The 18531-nt window shown below is 35.0% G+C and overlaps 1 protein-coding gene across 2 annotated transcripts in view; it reads right to left on the bottom strand.

Annotated features, from left to right (window-relative positions):
* opcml (opioid binding protein/cell adhesion molecule-like) overlaps positions 1–18531 on the bottom strand; it is a 588589-nt gene that overhangs the window by 68568 nt on the left and 501490 nt on the right. For both annotated transcript variants that reach the window (XM_088939313.1, XM_088939311.1), the window contains one exon: positions 10666–10791. In XM_088939313.1, the coding sequence (XP_088795439.1) occupies positions 10666–10791 (126 nt within the window). The remainder of the gene's footprint in view (positions 1–10665; positions 10792–18531) is intronic.

Raw genomic sequence — 18531 nt, 5'->3', positions numbered from 1 at the left:
CAAGGACTTCAGTTCAGATTTAATGCTGCATGTAGCATCTGCATAAATTGGAAATAAGGCTCTCGGTCTGTTTTGTGTGACCTTAGAATTTCAAGCTTGGAAGTGACACTACTGCATAGAACAGAGGGTATTCTCTTTTTACCCAAGGCTGAAAAAATTGGTCTTTACAGGGCAAGTATTTTTTATGCTTCAAGCTTCTGATTGCAAATCTTTGCCATTCAATCACCAAAACATAAGCATGGAGAATATTTTTTTAAAGAAATGTTAAATATACTGTGCAATTTGTTGACTCTTTGACTACCAGATGTAATGTTTTTGAGTTGTATAATATCAGTTATTGATCTGTAATGTACAGTAGTAATGTAATAATACTTTCATTAAGAATTGAAAATTCCAGCTAGCATCATGTGTTCATACTTCTTAATGTGATGTGTGAATTGCATTAAGAAAGGATAACTTGATAAAACCATCAAGATTGATTCTTCTTTAAAGAGAGTCATTTAATTTTTAAAGACAAGAACATTGTGCAGAAGTTGCTGCACATTTGTTTGTTTTTCTCCTACATGGCAGAAACTATTATTTTTAAATGATCACAGTTGCACTTGCTTACAGATTGCCACTAATGAAGAAAAGGTATTTAATTTGGCATGGATCTTTTTATCATTATTCCACTGTTTCATTTTAAGTCAGATAATGTAAACGATTAAATTTAATATATACAGTACATACTACATTATGTTGTTTGAGTTAATAGAATTCAGTTACCAACATGAATACATCAAAAACTATTCATTATATCTTTCTGACATTTACATTTAACCATCATTGTGACATACTTGATTGCCCAAGACTGTATGTGTTACCAGCATAATCCAATTGTTTTCTCATTACATAACGGGGATATAAAACCAAAGGCTGCAGCATCATTGCAGTTATGGATTAGAAGAGACATGCATTGATAAATTGGCTACTATTAAAGATTCTTTTTGAGCTTCACTCAAAGCAATAACATCAGATGGCAGTAGCAAGTTGCAGGGAAGAACCACTTTAAGTACTGACATGTTGGGTCTTCGCTTAGAAGACTATTTGAAGCATCTTTAATGATTGCCAAGCAGAAACCTCAAGTGAACTAATCATGTCAAGAGAAATAATGCTTCTTTCCAGCACCCCCCACCAAAGCAAACAGATGCAGACAGCAGATCTCCCTATATTTTTATTATTAATGATCAAAGTTCAAGTTTAATTAGCTGAGTTCTCCATGATTTATGATCACCACCTTAGAGCTCACTTGGCAATACATTCACACCTGTCCCCAGTTAAAGAATTACATGGAAATATGGGTTTGACTTTGCTGGACATCTTTCATAAGTCAAAACGTGTTTGATCCCATTTCTTTCTGGCACCTACATTTTATTGTGAACTGATCATCCCAACCAAGAAACAAGCAGTAAGTGCACAGTTGAGAGTAAGGAGTAACTGTAACTATACTATTCTAAGAATTACGTACTTAACAATTAAGGCATATTTTTAACCTAAAATCTAAAATAGTGCTTGTATGAATGTTTATACTCAAGTGAGAGTAAGAAAAAGACACTTAAAGTGACAGGACATGAGACATATAATAGTAAAAGAGTGTCTTCAACAGGGAAGTATGAACAGTTATACAGTATAGTACCACATTTGATGCAAACGAGTCATTGAGGTCAACACCGTGATGTACAATATAAAGAAATAACTTTTAATGTATAGACAGTATATGTACTGTACTGTACGTCAGACTCTTGGGAAACAATATATTTGGGTCACTTTTTGTTTGTGTAGTTACTTAATAAAACCTTTTTTTCTCTTACTGTACCTGAATAATCATAACCTGTTCGTTAAGTAGCTTTCATGCAATTGCATTTCAAAATGCTTCATGGGTTTAAAAGAGTCAATTACAGTATAAAAATATACACATAAAAAAAGCTAAATAATAAAAAAAAGAACTTTAAATGTTTTTTGAGTTATAAATGTCCTAACAGTGTCACCATCCCTTATGTCCTTGGGAAGATCATTCCACAATCTAGGCTGAAACACTAGAACGTTTTTAAGTCACATGAAGTAGCAAGTCTGCATGAATATTACAAATATAGGTTTGTGCTAGACCTAGCCAGAGCTACTGCAGGATCCTAATACTGATGTAACACTGGGACAGGCCGGCCTAACAAGGGACTGCAATTACAGCAGACTGACAATCAGAGGCTGTCAAAGTGCTTCTGATTTCTGTAAATAGCCTCACCGGGTGTCAGTTATTTAATTATTAGATTTCTGGTGATTGGTAGAAATATTAGGGTTTTATTAGGGTGTGGAGTTTAAAAAGGTGCTAGCTTTTATTAACAGTCAAGAAGAGGCTGCTGTAATCCTTGAAATGAACCCTCCAAGGTGTACAATGAGGCCTCCAGTAGTCTATTTCAACTCTCATCATGAGCTTTTTGTGTCTAAGAAGTGTAGGGTCTGTCAAACATGTTCATGAGATTTTGTTCTAAAGTTCAGGCTTTTGAAATCTGAACGACTTCAGCTTATTAAAAGAATTTTCAAAACGCCAGTGGTACAAAACAGTTAGCTTGGCCAGATAGGTTTTCAGCATGCAATCAGTGGGAGAACTAGGGAAAAAGATATACAATCTGTGTTGAAAGTTAAGTGCAGCAGGAAGTAACCAGAAACTCAATTAAGGTGAATGGCTGTCTTATTGTGAAGTGGGGAAAAAAAGAGAAGGGAAATCATTACAGAAGCCACCTGCAGGTATTCCTTCTGGAGAAATGTTCAGAGACGTTCAGAACGATGCCACAGATGTGACACTGAATTAGACATTGCATATCTTTCTTTAATTCCTCAGTGAACTCTATTCTCTCTTTGATCTAGACACTTTGAATTAGAAGACTCATTGTTACACAAAGCATTTGTGTCGAATGAAATGGTATAGAGATGAAAAGGTGGTGGTAGAGTACACTATAAAAGGAAATTTTTTAGATGGAGTTCTTTAGATGTGCCAAAGTTAGTGCCTTTTTGGATGTAAAGATGCAATAAATGTAAGCTTTTGGCACACATGAAATAAATGGTACGAATTGTGACTGTTTTCAGAAGAGCATATGTGAGTCTTTAATTGAGGTATCAGTGTTATTTTGTCTGCTCAGAGTTTAAAACATCACTCTCCAGCTGAGGAAAACTAGAGCCTTACCTGAAACCTGTCTACCTGGAAGGTTGAGTGCTAGAAATGAAATAGGTATTTGTAGCAGCTAGGTCTGTTTTCCAGCATTTACAGTTTTGGTGCAGAAGCATGAGGGTCTGTGGTACATGCCTTTCCTTCTTCGTATTAAAAGAAGATGTACTTGGCATAGTATTCACGCTGTTATCAATCCTAACAAAGACATCTGTAAGAGATTGAAAGAGCTAAAGATAATCTACTTGTCTCCATTACCTGTGCAAATATAGCCATATACAATCAGGTTGTTCACCCTCTTGTAGGGGATAAAAGAAAATCTTAACCTCAGAGCGCCTGATATTAGGAAATCAGATCATGTTTATGTATCTGAAAATCTGGAGATTTCTGTATTAATTTTTCCATTGCCTTCCATACAACAGCACATGCATTAATTGAGTTGTAGCCACATGGGTACAGTACATTCTCTTCAGCATTGTTCTCACAGCAAAATGGGTAAAAGCAGAGGTCACTGGTGAAATATCAGGGACATCTATCCTGTTATAAAGAACAATTTGATTGGCTTGCGGTCTTAGATATAATTTTCTGTGGGACCTGCTTTGTTATCCTGCTGCCCTGATCATCTGCATTCCATTTTTAATACAGCCAATTAGCATGAAGGTGAAACATTAGGTTCCATTGGGTTTAATTAATATCATTTGACCTCAACTGTGAAACTGTAACTCTGTGCCTTTTCCTGTTCTTGACTATATATTACTGATATCAAAGGTACAGTATGTAGTAAATAGTGTAAAAGTAAGAAAAAATCTGAAAAATGTATAGTTCTTAAAACTTTTAAGATAGAAAGATTTTTTTACACAACTAGATTTATTTAATCCTCAAGCGATATGTTAATATAAACCTTCTTATACAGTAGGCATGAATAAACTCTATATTCCTTCTAACACACCTTTCAGTAATTCTCATATCATTTCTAGTCAAGGCTGATGGGTTTTTTTCTTATTGTTAATCGATCATCTTAATCCTCTTAAAACTTTCCATGAACGATATCAACACCGCCCGAGCGTTACAATCTTGTTTTCTATTTTCTAAAGATAAGTGCAGTTATTTCAGTCTTGTTAAAGCAATATAGCAGCTGCATTTCAGACAAAAAGACCTAGAAAACCAGACCAAAAATCATGAATATCCCATTGACATTGCTCAGAAAGAAAGATATAGAGCATTTAAACAAGGTTAATTATTATACAAGCACCTTTAATATTCTCATATACAGCTTATTATATTTATATACTGTACTGTATATATACTGTATACTGTATATATTCATAAAAGTATATCTACATGAAAATAAATGAGTATGCATTACACTTGGAAGAATTCACAAATTTAATTCTTGTTGTGTAGTAAATGTCCTGTACTAAATATCCACCTTAAAATACTAGTGGTACTTTTTAATACATTGTGATACTAAATTACCATTTTTTAAATGCAGCATTAACTACATTTTTGCAAATGATGATTGAAAGTGTAGAACATTTGATCCATTTACAAAAATACTGTAATACACATCAAAAGCCATTTTTTTTCAACAACATTCTGTATACAAGATGGGATGTTATTTTGCACATCTGATTATATATATATATTATATTCCTTTCCAAATTATTGCAAAAGAAAACTACAACAGGTTTTGCCCAAAGACTTGCTTTGCTCGATCATTTATCATATCATTAGTCTTATAGCAAAGTGGGGTGGATACTGATGCAATCAAGACATCTTTTTTATATTTTTCTTCATAGTTTTTGCTGACATTTAAATTAATTCAGAATGGTGGGGGCTTTCAAGTTCTGATTTTAAAAAATTAACTTTAGAAAATGTGAATGCATCATTTGCATTCAATAAAATGAGACATTAGGAGAGGGGGGGAAAGATTTCACAAGGCATTGTACACACAGCATCAACTTTATATGTATAGTATACATATATGGATATGTGATAGCTGTAGGTTATATATTATGGAAAGGTGTTATGGTACAAAGTGTGAAAAATATGTATGATATGGCAACCCTTGAAGATTTTATGAGGTACTGTAGAAGGCGCATAATTTCTAAAGGAACAAAATGATAGTACAAATAGCTTTCAAGGAAAATCTCAAAGGTGTGAAAAATCAATGATCTTTCTCAAGAAGACTAACATTTTCACAACAAATGCAAATCTGGGAACAGCTGAAAACAATATTGTAACCTGTATCGGTCCATCTTGAGGAACACAGAAAACTACAGCTTGATGTGCTCAGAGGAGACCTAAAATTTAGCATATTTAAAAGGTCATTGGCAAAGATTCTGCAGTAAAAGTAATTATAAAAATATTGTTAATATACATGTTATATAAAACTTTTACTCACATGGCAAAGATATTAAAGTCATATGACAGGTTTTCACCATAAGAATTCTAAGAGGTATTTCTTCTTATAGTTTTTCCAATTAGTTGTATGGCAATTTGGATTTTAGCAATCATGTTTACTTTATTGTTTTACTTGATTATTTTACTGTATTTCACTTTATTACAATATTCTGGGGTGAAAAGCCTTAAAACAACTGATTAAAAAATATTAAGAAACATTTTTTTCCTTTTTTGTAACAATATCCTGGAGGGGAAACACTGAAGTGGGGATCTTTCCATTTTTACAACTTGTGTTTAATTAGTCAATTAGTTCCGATTCTCATTATTTTTTCCTGCACTTAAATAAATAGGAAAAAAGAGCAAATTGGAGTAGAAGCCGACTTCTAGGCTTAATTTACATAATATAATTAAAACATTGCTGGAACCCCAGCTCCCCACTGTGTTGAACTTTGCAGAAGCTGTTGAAAACTTGAGCCAGAGACAGAGAAAACAGGGCCAATAGTTATAATTTTTAAAGAAAGCAAGGATAAAACTAGACAATGTCGTAATCTTTTATCCTGTGATCTGAGGATCTTATTCCCTGTATCACTTGACAGATTCCCTAGGATTTTACAGGGTTTAATTATTTAAGTACATTAGTCATGCAGTTATTTCTGTGATGCTGATGTTTTGAAAATTAAAACAGACCAGCATCATAATGTGCAGTCAGACATTTTCTCAACAACAGAGTTGGGGTGGGGGGGATTCCTTCCTTTTTGCTGCTTATCCCACCCATGTCTTGAAAATTCATGCATGATCATGTGAAGTTGCAGTAGTATATACTGTATACAGTATATAACCTCCTAGAAATCTCCTAATTCATTTAACATTACAGCATTTTCTTTTTTTTATCTGTCTTAATTAGAAATCTAATTTGTGTCCGTTTGTCCTAAAAAAACTGCTCTACAGTAGCTCAAGAGCCTTTGTGAAATAAGAATGCTTCTGCAAAGCAAAGGCTCATACTATAACCTCTTTCCTCTAAAAGGAATATTTGAATCTTATTAATCTTTTTTTGTCTTTTTTTGGGGGGGGGGGGGTAGTGCTGTTTTGTAGTATTATTTTGGACAGTGTGCTTTTGTCTCATTGAGTATTGATTTAATTAAAGGAGGCATGAATTCTACATACAGCCCTCTTGTTTTTAGGTGCATGCAGTGTCGTTCGATTGACCATAAATGCTATGAAGCAGCTTTGCTTTGTTCTTGCTGACACAAATATCTCAGCAAACACCTCATGCCATACAGTACATGTCTCTAAATAGTCTGATTGCAGCTCATCACTTGAACTGCCACCCTAAGCTTTCCCATTGTCTGCCCTGAACAAAGTGCTGCAAGATTGTCCGGCACATTATTATGGTGGTTGAATTCGCTGAAATTGGCCTCAGACTTATTGAAGGGAATTTGCTGCCTTTTTTAGAGGGGGGAAGCAAATAGCAGCAGTTTATAACTGGCATGGAACCATAGACACAAACCACAGAGTGATTACCTGTGTTGAAAACTCTTGTGTTCTCTTCCAAAGCCTAAGAAGTGAAGGATCCTTTTAACTAGGTGCCTGCAGTGCAGAAGTGTGCCACTCACAGTACAATGGGTAATTGTCCTTTTGTATTCAAAGCATTATAATGTTATCTAAACTAGTGTAATGGGAGCCTATCTACAGTATGATCTAAACTACTTTAATATCGTTAGTATTTATAAACACAAATGATCTCAAATGACTACTATGCATGTATACAATTGTCATCACATATTAACATGAAATTTAATATTTAATTTTTGAACTGACAAATGCCTTAAGAATTTAAAAATTTACTTGTCCGTTTCTTATGGTACCTCGGCTAATTATTAATTTCATTTTCCAGGTCAGGTAATTTTTTTGTGTTTTTCTCGCATCCTGCATAATAAATCATTTATTGTTTTTGTTAAGTACAATTACTTCCGCTAAATATCAGCCAGCGTGAATTTACAAATTAAAAGACATTTCCTTTGATAAGAGGAAGAGTGGTGGAGTTCCCTGTGCAGTGCCCTCCAAATGTATTCGGGTTAGAGATTCTCGTTTCTGCGATTCCCTCCAAAGAAAAAGATTCTTCCTCAGAATCCGGTTACGAATACCACATTCATGCAGGCGACTTTCCATGGCAGTTTTTGACACTCCATATCGTGAAGTGTGTTTGAGATCTCCAGCTGCTGCCTTTTGATTTATGCCCACGCCACTTATTTCACAGCCTGAGGTGACATGATGCACTTCTTCTTCCTGGCAGGGTGACGGCTATTCCAGCAGCCTTAAACATCTTAATAATGGACGGTGGATGGTGGAACATTCAGGGTACTGTGGGGTTTTATTTTATACCCATCTGCCACCACATGGAAGTCAATGTCCGTTTGCCCGCAGTCATCAGAGAGCTCTCTGAACTCAGCCATGCTGATCCATGCTGCTGTTGCTGAACGTCTTCTGTGTATTCCCCTTGGGAGACGGGAAACCTCTGGGGGCACCAACTGTTTTTATTGCACTCCCATAGAGCAGAATGTGACTCTACATTTGTTTTCCATATTCTATTTTTTTTAATGAAAGGAATACTTGGGATTTGACAAAATGTGACCCTTTTGTTTTCTGGAACTCAGTTATTTGACACATATGACTTTGCCCCATGTGATGCTACTGTATTGTGATTACTTTATAACATTCAGTTTTGTAAGTGAGATGAGTTATTCAATCATGCTATATGTTGTTTTATTTTTTTTAGCTGTTTCATCAGAGATTTGGATAAATCTGGAGCACTGTATGTAGGCGATCATTTCCTTATTCCTATGAATGCATACATTCTGTCAGGCTTTAGTTTAACATGTATCTTTAAATAAACTTTGATAAGATGGGTATTGAGACCAAATGGCCATTGAGGACTTAAAGGTTCACCTCAAACCGAAGGATAATGGAAAAGGAGATTCATGATTGTACAAAAAGATATGAGATTGTATTTAATCAAGCTCAAACTAAAATTGATTGCATGCACAAATTAAATAAGTGTAGATTCCCAGCATAAACCATTCTTACAAATTGAAAATGTTTCATCTCTTACTGTACACCTGAAATGGAAAATGTCAAGATTAATGTCTTGAACTGTAATTTATTTCATACCATGCACGGTTTTGGCTGTGTCCTGTCACATTACATCATCACACGGCCAGGCCTCTTCTATGAGAAGGCTTGCATTAATAACTGCTCTTCTCTGGTGGCCTGATATTACGGACTCATTACCCACTGACACTACATGGTGATTAATTGTCAAGATGTCACAGTCTATTTGAAGTCACAGTGTTATTTTACTTTAACCAAGGAAAACCTGAAAGTTTTTGGTAATGAAGAATAAAGGATATAATTAAATGTCATGTCATAATCAGCCGTGCACATATAAAGAAAAACTCCTGTAATTAACTGAACAAACGATGTAATATGTGATCCTGTTCTACCTTAAAATAATTCATCTTAAACACCTGCCTTTGACAACGATATGTTTGCTTTGACATGGATATTGTTTGCCTTTGTTTAAAACATTGTTAGTCCAGGTGGAAAGTGAAGAGATATTTAGAAAATGTCACAGTAGAAAGAGTCATAATGCATAACAGTAGCTGAGAGAGGTTTTTGTGAGACTCAAAGCTGCCTCCTCTGTGTTAGTGCTTTTCATTAAGGCTCATGCATAAATGTCAAGCGAGATAACACACTCACTCTAAGGCCAGCAGTATTTAACAGACAATGAAAACCCAGCCAGAGCCCACGTATTGTTTGTTTTCTCAGAAGTGATTCCACCACTAAATATTTGTGATTTCCGTTCTTTGCTTCAAGTGAAAGGTTTATGGTGCTGGGGCAATGTCCACATATCGTATCATGCTTGTAATTATGACCACCAAATGATATCTGTCCCATTGCAAGTGCCTTTGATGAGCATAGCAACTCATTTGCAGCTGCTTCACAATAGTACAGTATGTTACAGAAACAGACTGCAGCTTCATAAGCAAACACATAAGATCTTTATACTGAAACTCATTATTACTCCTTTATAATTTACCCTGCTTTGTTTTGTTTTTATATTTAGTCTTGAAAGTACTTTAAAACGTTCCTTTACATATTCATGGATTTCTATTTTTAATTATATTATGCTTGTTCTACATTAAAAAAACAACACTGGTTTTCTATACTGAAACAATGATACAGTAAAGACAACAAAAATTGCTGGTTTATTATGCGTTGTTAAAGGATTTATTTCTATAACAAATGAAAAGGGCAAATGTAGAATTAGTTGAATGACTCCCTAGCATTCCTACCTATGTGAGCATGTAAACTCACATTTAAAGACCTTGCTAATAATAAAGGACCTCTTTTCCAGCAGGGAATGACTCATACTGAAGCTGAATATCAGTTCAAATTGGCTTGCAGAGAGTTTATTAGCAAGCTCTGTGCATAAACCATAGCTGTACTGGATGTTTGATATAACTGATGCTCAGGTATTTAAAAATCAAAATCTGGTGCTTGAACTTCAATTTAGACACTGTTCATAAGCTCCAGTATCTGAAATATACTATAATATATCTCCAGTTTTTCTTTAAGGTCTTTGAGGCCAGTCATCAAGCTACAACCTTTGTCACCTAAAGTCTTAATTTCAACAATCTGACGTTAAAAAAACACCTCCTTAATTGCAAAGATATTATGTTGAACTTTTTTTCCCTCCGTTGAATCACAGTATACTGTAGGTTTCCATAAAAAACATGACAAATTATTTTAACAAAACAACAAATGTTACGACCATGTATAAACCATAATTATGACAATGATATTTAAGAATTGGCATTATTACTGTACAGTATATAGTAACCCAAAAAGACTTCCAAAGCTACCCAACACTTTCTAGGAAGCCCTGTCTAAACAATCACCTGAGCAGTGTATCCCGAACATCTGTAACATTTTTAGCCATCTCTTAAATGATCTGTATTTTTTCACCTCTGTTAAAGGCCAGAGAAAAGACACACAAGTCCTACCTCTCATTGAAAGATGTTTCCACATGACTGTCGGCTCCGGCCTTCCAATCGCAAGACACATGAGAGTGATGGTGCTACCTTCATTCACTGTGATGTCACTGGAAATGTTTACAATCTTCGGGGGCACTACAGGACAACAGAAAGAAACACATGTGTTATTCACATGAACAGAACGGAGTGATTTATTGACTATTCATGATCCATTCTTTAAGAGGGAAATGTTTTGTCAAGCTTCCAGTGTTTGAACTCTGCAGATGAAAGCGTAATTTATCTATCATAAAGTCTTTGGGGGATACATGCAAAATGTATTACACAATTTGCATTACATCCCGTGGAACCTGCAACATTTCTCTAAAGCCTTCCAGCTCCCTAGGCTAGAGCATTAAATTTGGCAAATTTGCTAATAATAAATAAATTGTTGCCATGGTCATTTGGGATCAAATGCAGATCGTGCTTCTCAGGGAATTACTGCCAAGTTGGAAAAGCAGCTCCCACCTTTCAAAGACCAGTTTTATTATTTCTAATTTCTGAACAGCAATATTGTACTGTACTGTAGATCACATTTTTCTAAACTACAAAAAGGAAAGTCAGTCATGTTGTTTTCCAGACACAGGAATTGAGAACTTAGAGATGTTCTTTGAAAGGATAAAGCCAAAGTGGAGGACATTAAATTAAGAAGAATTTCTAGACAAAGATGCGAAATATACGTATTTGAATTTAAGGTATAGCAGTGAAATTAGAACTATCCCGATTTGATCCGTTGTGCTTATTGTTTGATACTGGGGTAACAGACTTGCATTATTAAATATAAATACTACTGAGTGTGACAGTCTGAAGTCTTTGAGTGACCTGAAAACCATGTATTTCTGTACTTCTGAACTGACTTGATAAAGTTTAATATGTCCTGCAGCTGCTCCTTGCTGTCGGATGTCCTTGAGCTCCATATGACGATGTTGAACTTTTAAGTTACATAAAAATGACATTAATTACGTATACAGCAGTGTATATGACAAATTTCAATTTAAAAGGCTATCTGTGTGAATTGAAATTCCACTTTTCCCATCTTTTTTCTCAGCTGTGTTACAGAAATTGTGACTTGAAGTGGTTATTTAGAAAGATGTCCGAAAAAGAGGTAGATTTAAACTGCCTACACATCACGCAACTTTAAGTTTTGGTTATTTATACATACAGTGCAGCAATTAAATATCAGTTATGAGGCAACAGATTTGTTTTCAGATGTCATACTGTATGTGGTGTGAACAAGCAATAGTTACAATTCAAATAATAGATACAATAGTTACAGCTCTGCAAAGTACAGTTAAGATTAAGAGTAAGTGCTCTTATTTACAGTATGTTTTCTTTTTTTAGTATCCTGGGAAGTATGGGGTATTGCAGATTTTAGTGCTTTCTTTTATATTTCTTTTGGTGAATTAGATGAATAATGGCACATTATGAAATGCCTTTCTTTGCGATATCTTAAAAAGTAATGAGAATTTTTCCAAACCTTGAGTAACATTTAACTCTTAACGCATATGATTTATCTTTGCAAAAGCCAAATTAAATGAGCGGGGCTGAAAGGGATCTATTGACTTTATTCTTCACAGGAAAGTTAAGTGGTTCTGTGACATTGACCATTTCTTTTATACTGGCAGCTCCTGTTGAAAAGACCATTGTGTTGATTCGGAAAAATTGAAAAAAGTCAGAGCCTGCGGAATGAGTTTTACCAGACAGCAGTTGCCTGCCTTCTTGAAATCAGAAATCAATACAGGATAGATGAACAGGGAGACTGGCAGACCTGTGTTATTAAACACCACATCCCTGTCTTGTGCAGCTCATATAAAGACACATTTTTGTTTGCAGTGTGTTTTGCAAGTGTTTGTATAAGACGTGACAAATCAACACCCCAAGTGCAACAACTTATAGTTGTTTCTGTGTCTCTAGGTCTGAGACATTTTTAAGCTTTCCAAATCTAAAATAAATGGGCTTTTTTGCAATTCATTCTGCTGAGGCTGTTACTATCTGAAGGTATGTTGTAATGAGGAAGTCATTCCAAGAGCTGTTTTTCTGGTTGCCAAGTAATTTTGAGTCTCTTCCTTAAGGAGAGAGATGACAGTGAGGGAGCTACACTACCTGAGGTGCCTTTCATTAAAACAAAGCAAGGGACTGGAATTGTGAGGGGGGGGGGATAGCTGTTAAAGGGAAGGGGAAGGAAAGCTTACTTCTATAATATAGAAAGGCCCTGTCTGTGTGTGCATTTAAATCTGAATGCTAAGAACATCCTGCTGTGATTTGTATATTCAAATTGTATATTTTATTGGATCGTTTGCCATTAGTTGCCACCTGTTGACACCAGTAGATCACAGCTGGTGACATCTGATACTCTAAATGCTAAATTATTGAGAAAAATGAATATTAAAACATTCTTCAAAAAGAGAAAAATAAGCAGGTTCTGTGGCTAGTTAAACATAGGCTCTCTGAAATAAAATCTTTGATTTTCATTTTACCAACAGTACACAAGCAATAAAATATTTAACACCTTGAAGCATTGAGTTAGCTGCCACTGAATTTGGTCATCCATCTGTTTGACAGTTTTTCATTTTAATAATGTAGCATTACAGATTATTGTGCAGAAAATAAACAAGGACAAGGTGACCTTTTATTAATAGGGGCTAGCTCAAGTGTGCCTTGTTTTAAGTCATTTTAAAAAGCCTATTTCACGATATGAGTGGCAGTCGAATGAACAGCACGCAATATGGGAAGCATCCATTGACAAATTCCCCTGAGTTAGGCTGTTCTGTAATTCTCTATACCTACCTACAGTATCTGAATGTAAACCCTGTCTGCCAAATGCTGCCCAGTAGTTTGTTAAATTGATACGAATAAAAGTGAATGTTTCTATGCCAGTGGGAGATGCGCTGCAAATAAGGAGCACAAGGGATGAAGGAAGTGAGCTGGATTAAAGCATGCGTTGATTTGCATTTTTAATGTGTAACAAATCCTGATATCTAGCATACAAAAAAAAACAGTAGATGACAATTGTTTAATAAAGATGTTGATAGATTGGAGGTGATGCATGCCATATTGTTTATTTCCGGGAACACAGAAATCCCAGGATCGAGTGGCTGTGCAAAGGGAATAGAGTTGTTTCCCCAATCCTGGTCCTCAAGGAGTTCTGTGTCTTCTGTGTTTTGTTCCAGCTGAGCTCTTAATTAAAATTACTGAACCCTAAATTTAAAATCCTGTTTGAATTTAAATGTTTTCAGCACTGAGGCCTCATTTAAAGAAATATCTCTTATGTGTATTATTTCTGAGGACTGTAGTAAACAGACCTGCATTCCTACTTGTTTTGAAAATATGATAGCTTTCATCTACAGTAGCTTTATAATCCATTATCTACATTTAATTGCAATCCATTGTGTTGCATATACTGTACACAGGAGGGAATGTCACTTTAACGTACAATCAGGTTATACTATAGGAACTCTTAGTGCACAGGACACTCACAGGATCAGTCATCCTTCCAAACCTTCTCCTATAATGTACGATTGACTAGTTAAATTGAAAAAGTTTAAAAATCAAAGTATTTAGAGGGAAATAACAGGGAATCTTGGAAAAGGACTGCGAAACTCGAACATTTTTTGTCTTGAACATGCAGAGCTAAGGGACATGACAACGTGGCTATTTGAAGCAGTCAAATCCTCTTGTGTGAAATGAACCCACGGACGCATCTGCAGTGCTCAGTTCAAATAACCTTTACAGGCACATTGAAGGTGTTTGTTAAGCAGTAGTGTGCAATGAACTCAAATTCTTCAGTTTTGGACCAAGATATAAAAGAGTTCAGTAGCCTGAAGGCCTGTGATGGAGAGCTGGATGAACTCCTCTTCAGTCAGTCTAATGGGGCCAGTACAGCAACATAGGTTGAAATTCAATCTATGAAGTGGACAAAAATAGAGATTTTAATGGGAGGTTATGTCTGCCCTAGAGGGAAAATATAATTTAATACACATTCCGTTGTCCTTATTCTATGGTTTTGTACTTTCATTTAACCCAAAAAAATCAGTTTTCACTGGAGGACAACAAAATGTTTCTTGCTTGTGTGTTCCTATTATTTTGACGGCCTTTTCCCATTATTTTAATGGTCATTTGTGCATCCTTTACTGAAACTACACTTCAGAGGAAAGAGACATTGTACATTAACGATTCTCCTTACAATATGCTTATTTTAGTAGTTGTAAAAGACGTGCTTCCAGCTATCTGCTTTGTACAATACTGTAAATCTCTTAGAGCGGTCGGCTATTAACAATCTGGAGAAATGACTAATGGAGGATACCCTGTATGTGGAAAAATGCACAGAAAAAATGTTCTTTTTTCAGAGTATTCATGAATTCTCTTTCGACTGTGGATTGCTAGAGTGCAAGACTTTTGCATGATTTTATGATGTTGTTTTCCCAATTAAAAGCAAAAAAAGTATCAAAACATTACATACTAAAAAAATAGAATTAAAATTAAATAGCTTCTCCAATTCTCAAATTGTTAAATGTCTACATGAAACAAACGAACACAAGACACAGACAAGTTTGTTTGGTATTTGTTTGTTCATTTTGCATTTACTGTAATGTAGAGATAATTTAAACTTGCCCATGAAGCTTCTTTTTTTGGATATTTTAAAATAACTGAAATTAAATTATAGTACTGGTAAACAGTACTATAAATCAAAAAAATATTTTTTAAATGCTAAGATTATCTTTTTAACATTTTGCATGCACTGTGGTAACTTTTTTAAATGTCAAATCTAATAAAAATGATATGATTCCAGGAAAGCCCAAAGCTGGTTGCTAAAATGATAACATGATAGACGTTGTCTGCTACAAGGAGGATAAGCTGTAGCGATTTCAAAAATTCAAACAGTAAAGAGATCAGATGAAATAAAAGCTGTCCTTGCCACCACTCCTACATAAAAAAATTGCCATTAAAGCAATTTGGATTGGATGTCACTATCAATGATGGAGACATTATGTCTCCCAAATCCAAAGCTGTCTTTGTTGTTAAATGGCACTGTGATGGATGAAGTAGTTGCTGAAAAAAAATGAATTCACACTATTCACATGAGTTATTCAACATTACTTTCATGCAAATGTGTTAAACATGAAGTTGATGGTCAGCAGCACATCATGGACACTATTGGTAAAAGATGTCAACACCCAGGATATGGTTGATAGTTTAGCCAAGTAGAGTAGCTTTGTGTATTGCTCACAAATAATAATGATTCAGCAGAATTAGGGGGTTAGATTTAGGTTAATTAAATTGTTTGATTGTAAAGTTAAAAAAATACTTCTGTGGCTAAGAACATATGCTGATGCAGGGAGCTCTTCACTACTGAACAGGCAAGTCTAAGTGAACATTGTCTGTCTGTCTGTGTCAGCATATGCAGCTTGTATGTAATGGTATGTTTTTTAAAAATCCAGCTGGGTAATAATCAGCCTGCTTTGTGTTGTTATTTTATAGTACAGTATGTGCACATCTAGGATTGATGATTTTATTAGTGTTTACAAAACTAATCTTTTAAGACCCACAACAATTTTAAAAAAATGAGAAGGGTCAGCCAACAACAAGAGACCATTTGGTTCATCTTGCTAGCTTGGTAGTTTAGTCCTGTAGCTACAGTAAGTGAATCTGAAATATGTCTAAGTCACTTCTTAAAGGTGGTCAGTTTGGGCATCAACCTCATGGCTGGGATGCCTGTTCCAGATTATCCCCCTATGTATGAAGAAATGACTTCTGTTTTCTGTACAAAATTAATTTCCTTTATGTTTCCTGTTGTGATCTTATGTCTGCATTTCACTACCAAGGGTTAAAAAAGTCCCCTAATTTTCACCTATAGAACTAGAATACACAATTTTATATTCTTGGAAAAAACCTGTACTCTAGACTGAAGAGTACTTGTTCATAGACAACACTCCTCTTAGAACAGCAATATTTTTGTTGCACTGCTTAAAACTATTAATGATGATTAAAAGGTTTCTTTCTCTGGCATGGTGACCAAGACAGGGCACAATATTCTAAGTCTTTACTAGTGCATTGTAAAGGTTAAGCATAACTTTCCTGGATTTGATTATACACTTTTTGCTTCATGTCCAAGACTTCTCTTTGCATTTTTTTATTGCTTCCCCATATTTTCCTGATGAAGACAGAGAATTATAATGATAATTATCTGTCTGTGTCAGTGTGTCTTATGGAGAGCAAGTTGGGGCATGCAAAAAGACAAATTCCTAGTACAAGAAATTGTATATGGCCAATAAAGTGATCTTATCTTAAATATAATTATTCAGATCCTTTTTGTGAATGACTTCCTGGAACTATGAACAACTATAGATATGCAAGATATGTACTGCAAGATATGTACTGTACAGTACTGTATAATGTATGTTCCTACTAGCAGTGTGGATCACTTTGCACATAATTTTCCAAATGCCTTTGGAAATTAAATCCCTAATGATTTTGTCTTTTGGTAATTCTCCTGTCACTATTTCTGTACTAGCCATTCCCTGTGGTACACCATCACATCTGCCTAGTTAGAGGTTATGGCACTTAAGATACTGTAGCATGCTGTTTCCTTTTTGTTACCCAGTTTTCGATCCATGCTACCTTGGATTTCCATGGCTTTGAATTTGATAATCAACTCTATATGAGGGACCTTATCATATGAGGGGCCTTATATGCTTTCTGGAAATCTAATTACATCATATGCTTTAGTGTCACCTAATGTCCTTGTTGCTTGCTCAAATAATGCTAGCAAGTTAAACATGATTTTTTGTGTCCCCTTGCCCTTGTTTTTCTACGTTCTTCTAATTGAGCTCTAATTACATTAGCTAGTCATTTAGGTAGCTTAACCAGTTATCAGTACTTATACTGTACGTACAGGTTGATTGGTCTTTTCAATTAATATAAAACAATCGCACAATGTTCAGTCTTGACTTTTATTGTTACAGTGCTGTTCAAAATATCAAATTGTACAGTAGTTGTATGACAAAGATGAATGTAAATAAACAATACTATATTAAATGGCATCAATTATAGCTTATTATCGTAGCATCCAGGTTGTTGTCCATCTCCCATTCAATCTTCTGATCATTTCAAAGCCATAGCATTGACATTATTTCCAAGTCCAAAGCTTTTCATGGGAGTAATATTTTTTCGTCAGTTTCTGAAATAGTTATAAAATTTGTTAAATACAGTGTCTGATAACGTCCACTAAAACTTGTAACAGCTTTCTTCCAGATGTACAGTACCTATACTAACAGTAAATGGGAGTTTGCTGTTCCTCCTTCATAATAATCTTAACGCCTATTTAACATTCTGCAGACTTGCTGCTAATCTTTCTTCAAGAAGCAAAATTAGATAGAAGGTTGTGAACATAAATGCTTCACACCATTAGAGTGTGGAGATTTGATGCAAGTAAATGAAAATCGAAGCCCAAAAGGCATGTTTTCTCTTTCAGACTTGATTCTGTATTGAGTTAAATCATGTCTTTCTCCACAGCCGATGTCCCTACAAATCCTGGTAAATCATCACATGGGCTCTGAAACCATGTTCAGTTTGCAGTACTCGTTTTAAATACATTTCCAATATTTTCAAGCACAGTATAATAAAAATGTAAACAAAGCCGCAAGAGGGAAATCTCAAGTTCCTCCAAAACCTTGTGTGAAATTAGCATTTGTTTCTTCTCCCAAACAAATTGACTAGACACTCTCAACACTAACTTCTTTGTAAATAACATTTCTGTTTCTCTGTGTTGTCAATTGATGATGAGTGCAAAACATTTCACTTTTGTACTGTACATGCATACAGCTCTGAAAATATTCATTC

Source organism: Atractosteus spatula, chromosome 22, assembly GCF_055471065.1.
Source record: "Atractosteus spatula isolate fAtrSpa1 chromosome 22, fAtrSpa1.hap1, whole genome shotgun sequence".
Lineage (NCBI taxonomy): Eukaryota > Metazoa > Chordata > Actinopteri > Semionotiformes > Lepisosteidae > Atractosteus > Atractosteus spatula.
The sequence above is the reverse complement of the archived record's forward strand: the minus strand, read 5'-3'. Positions and strand labels throughout refer to the sequence as shown.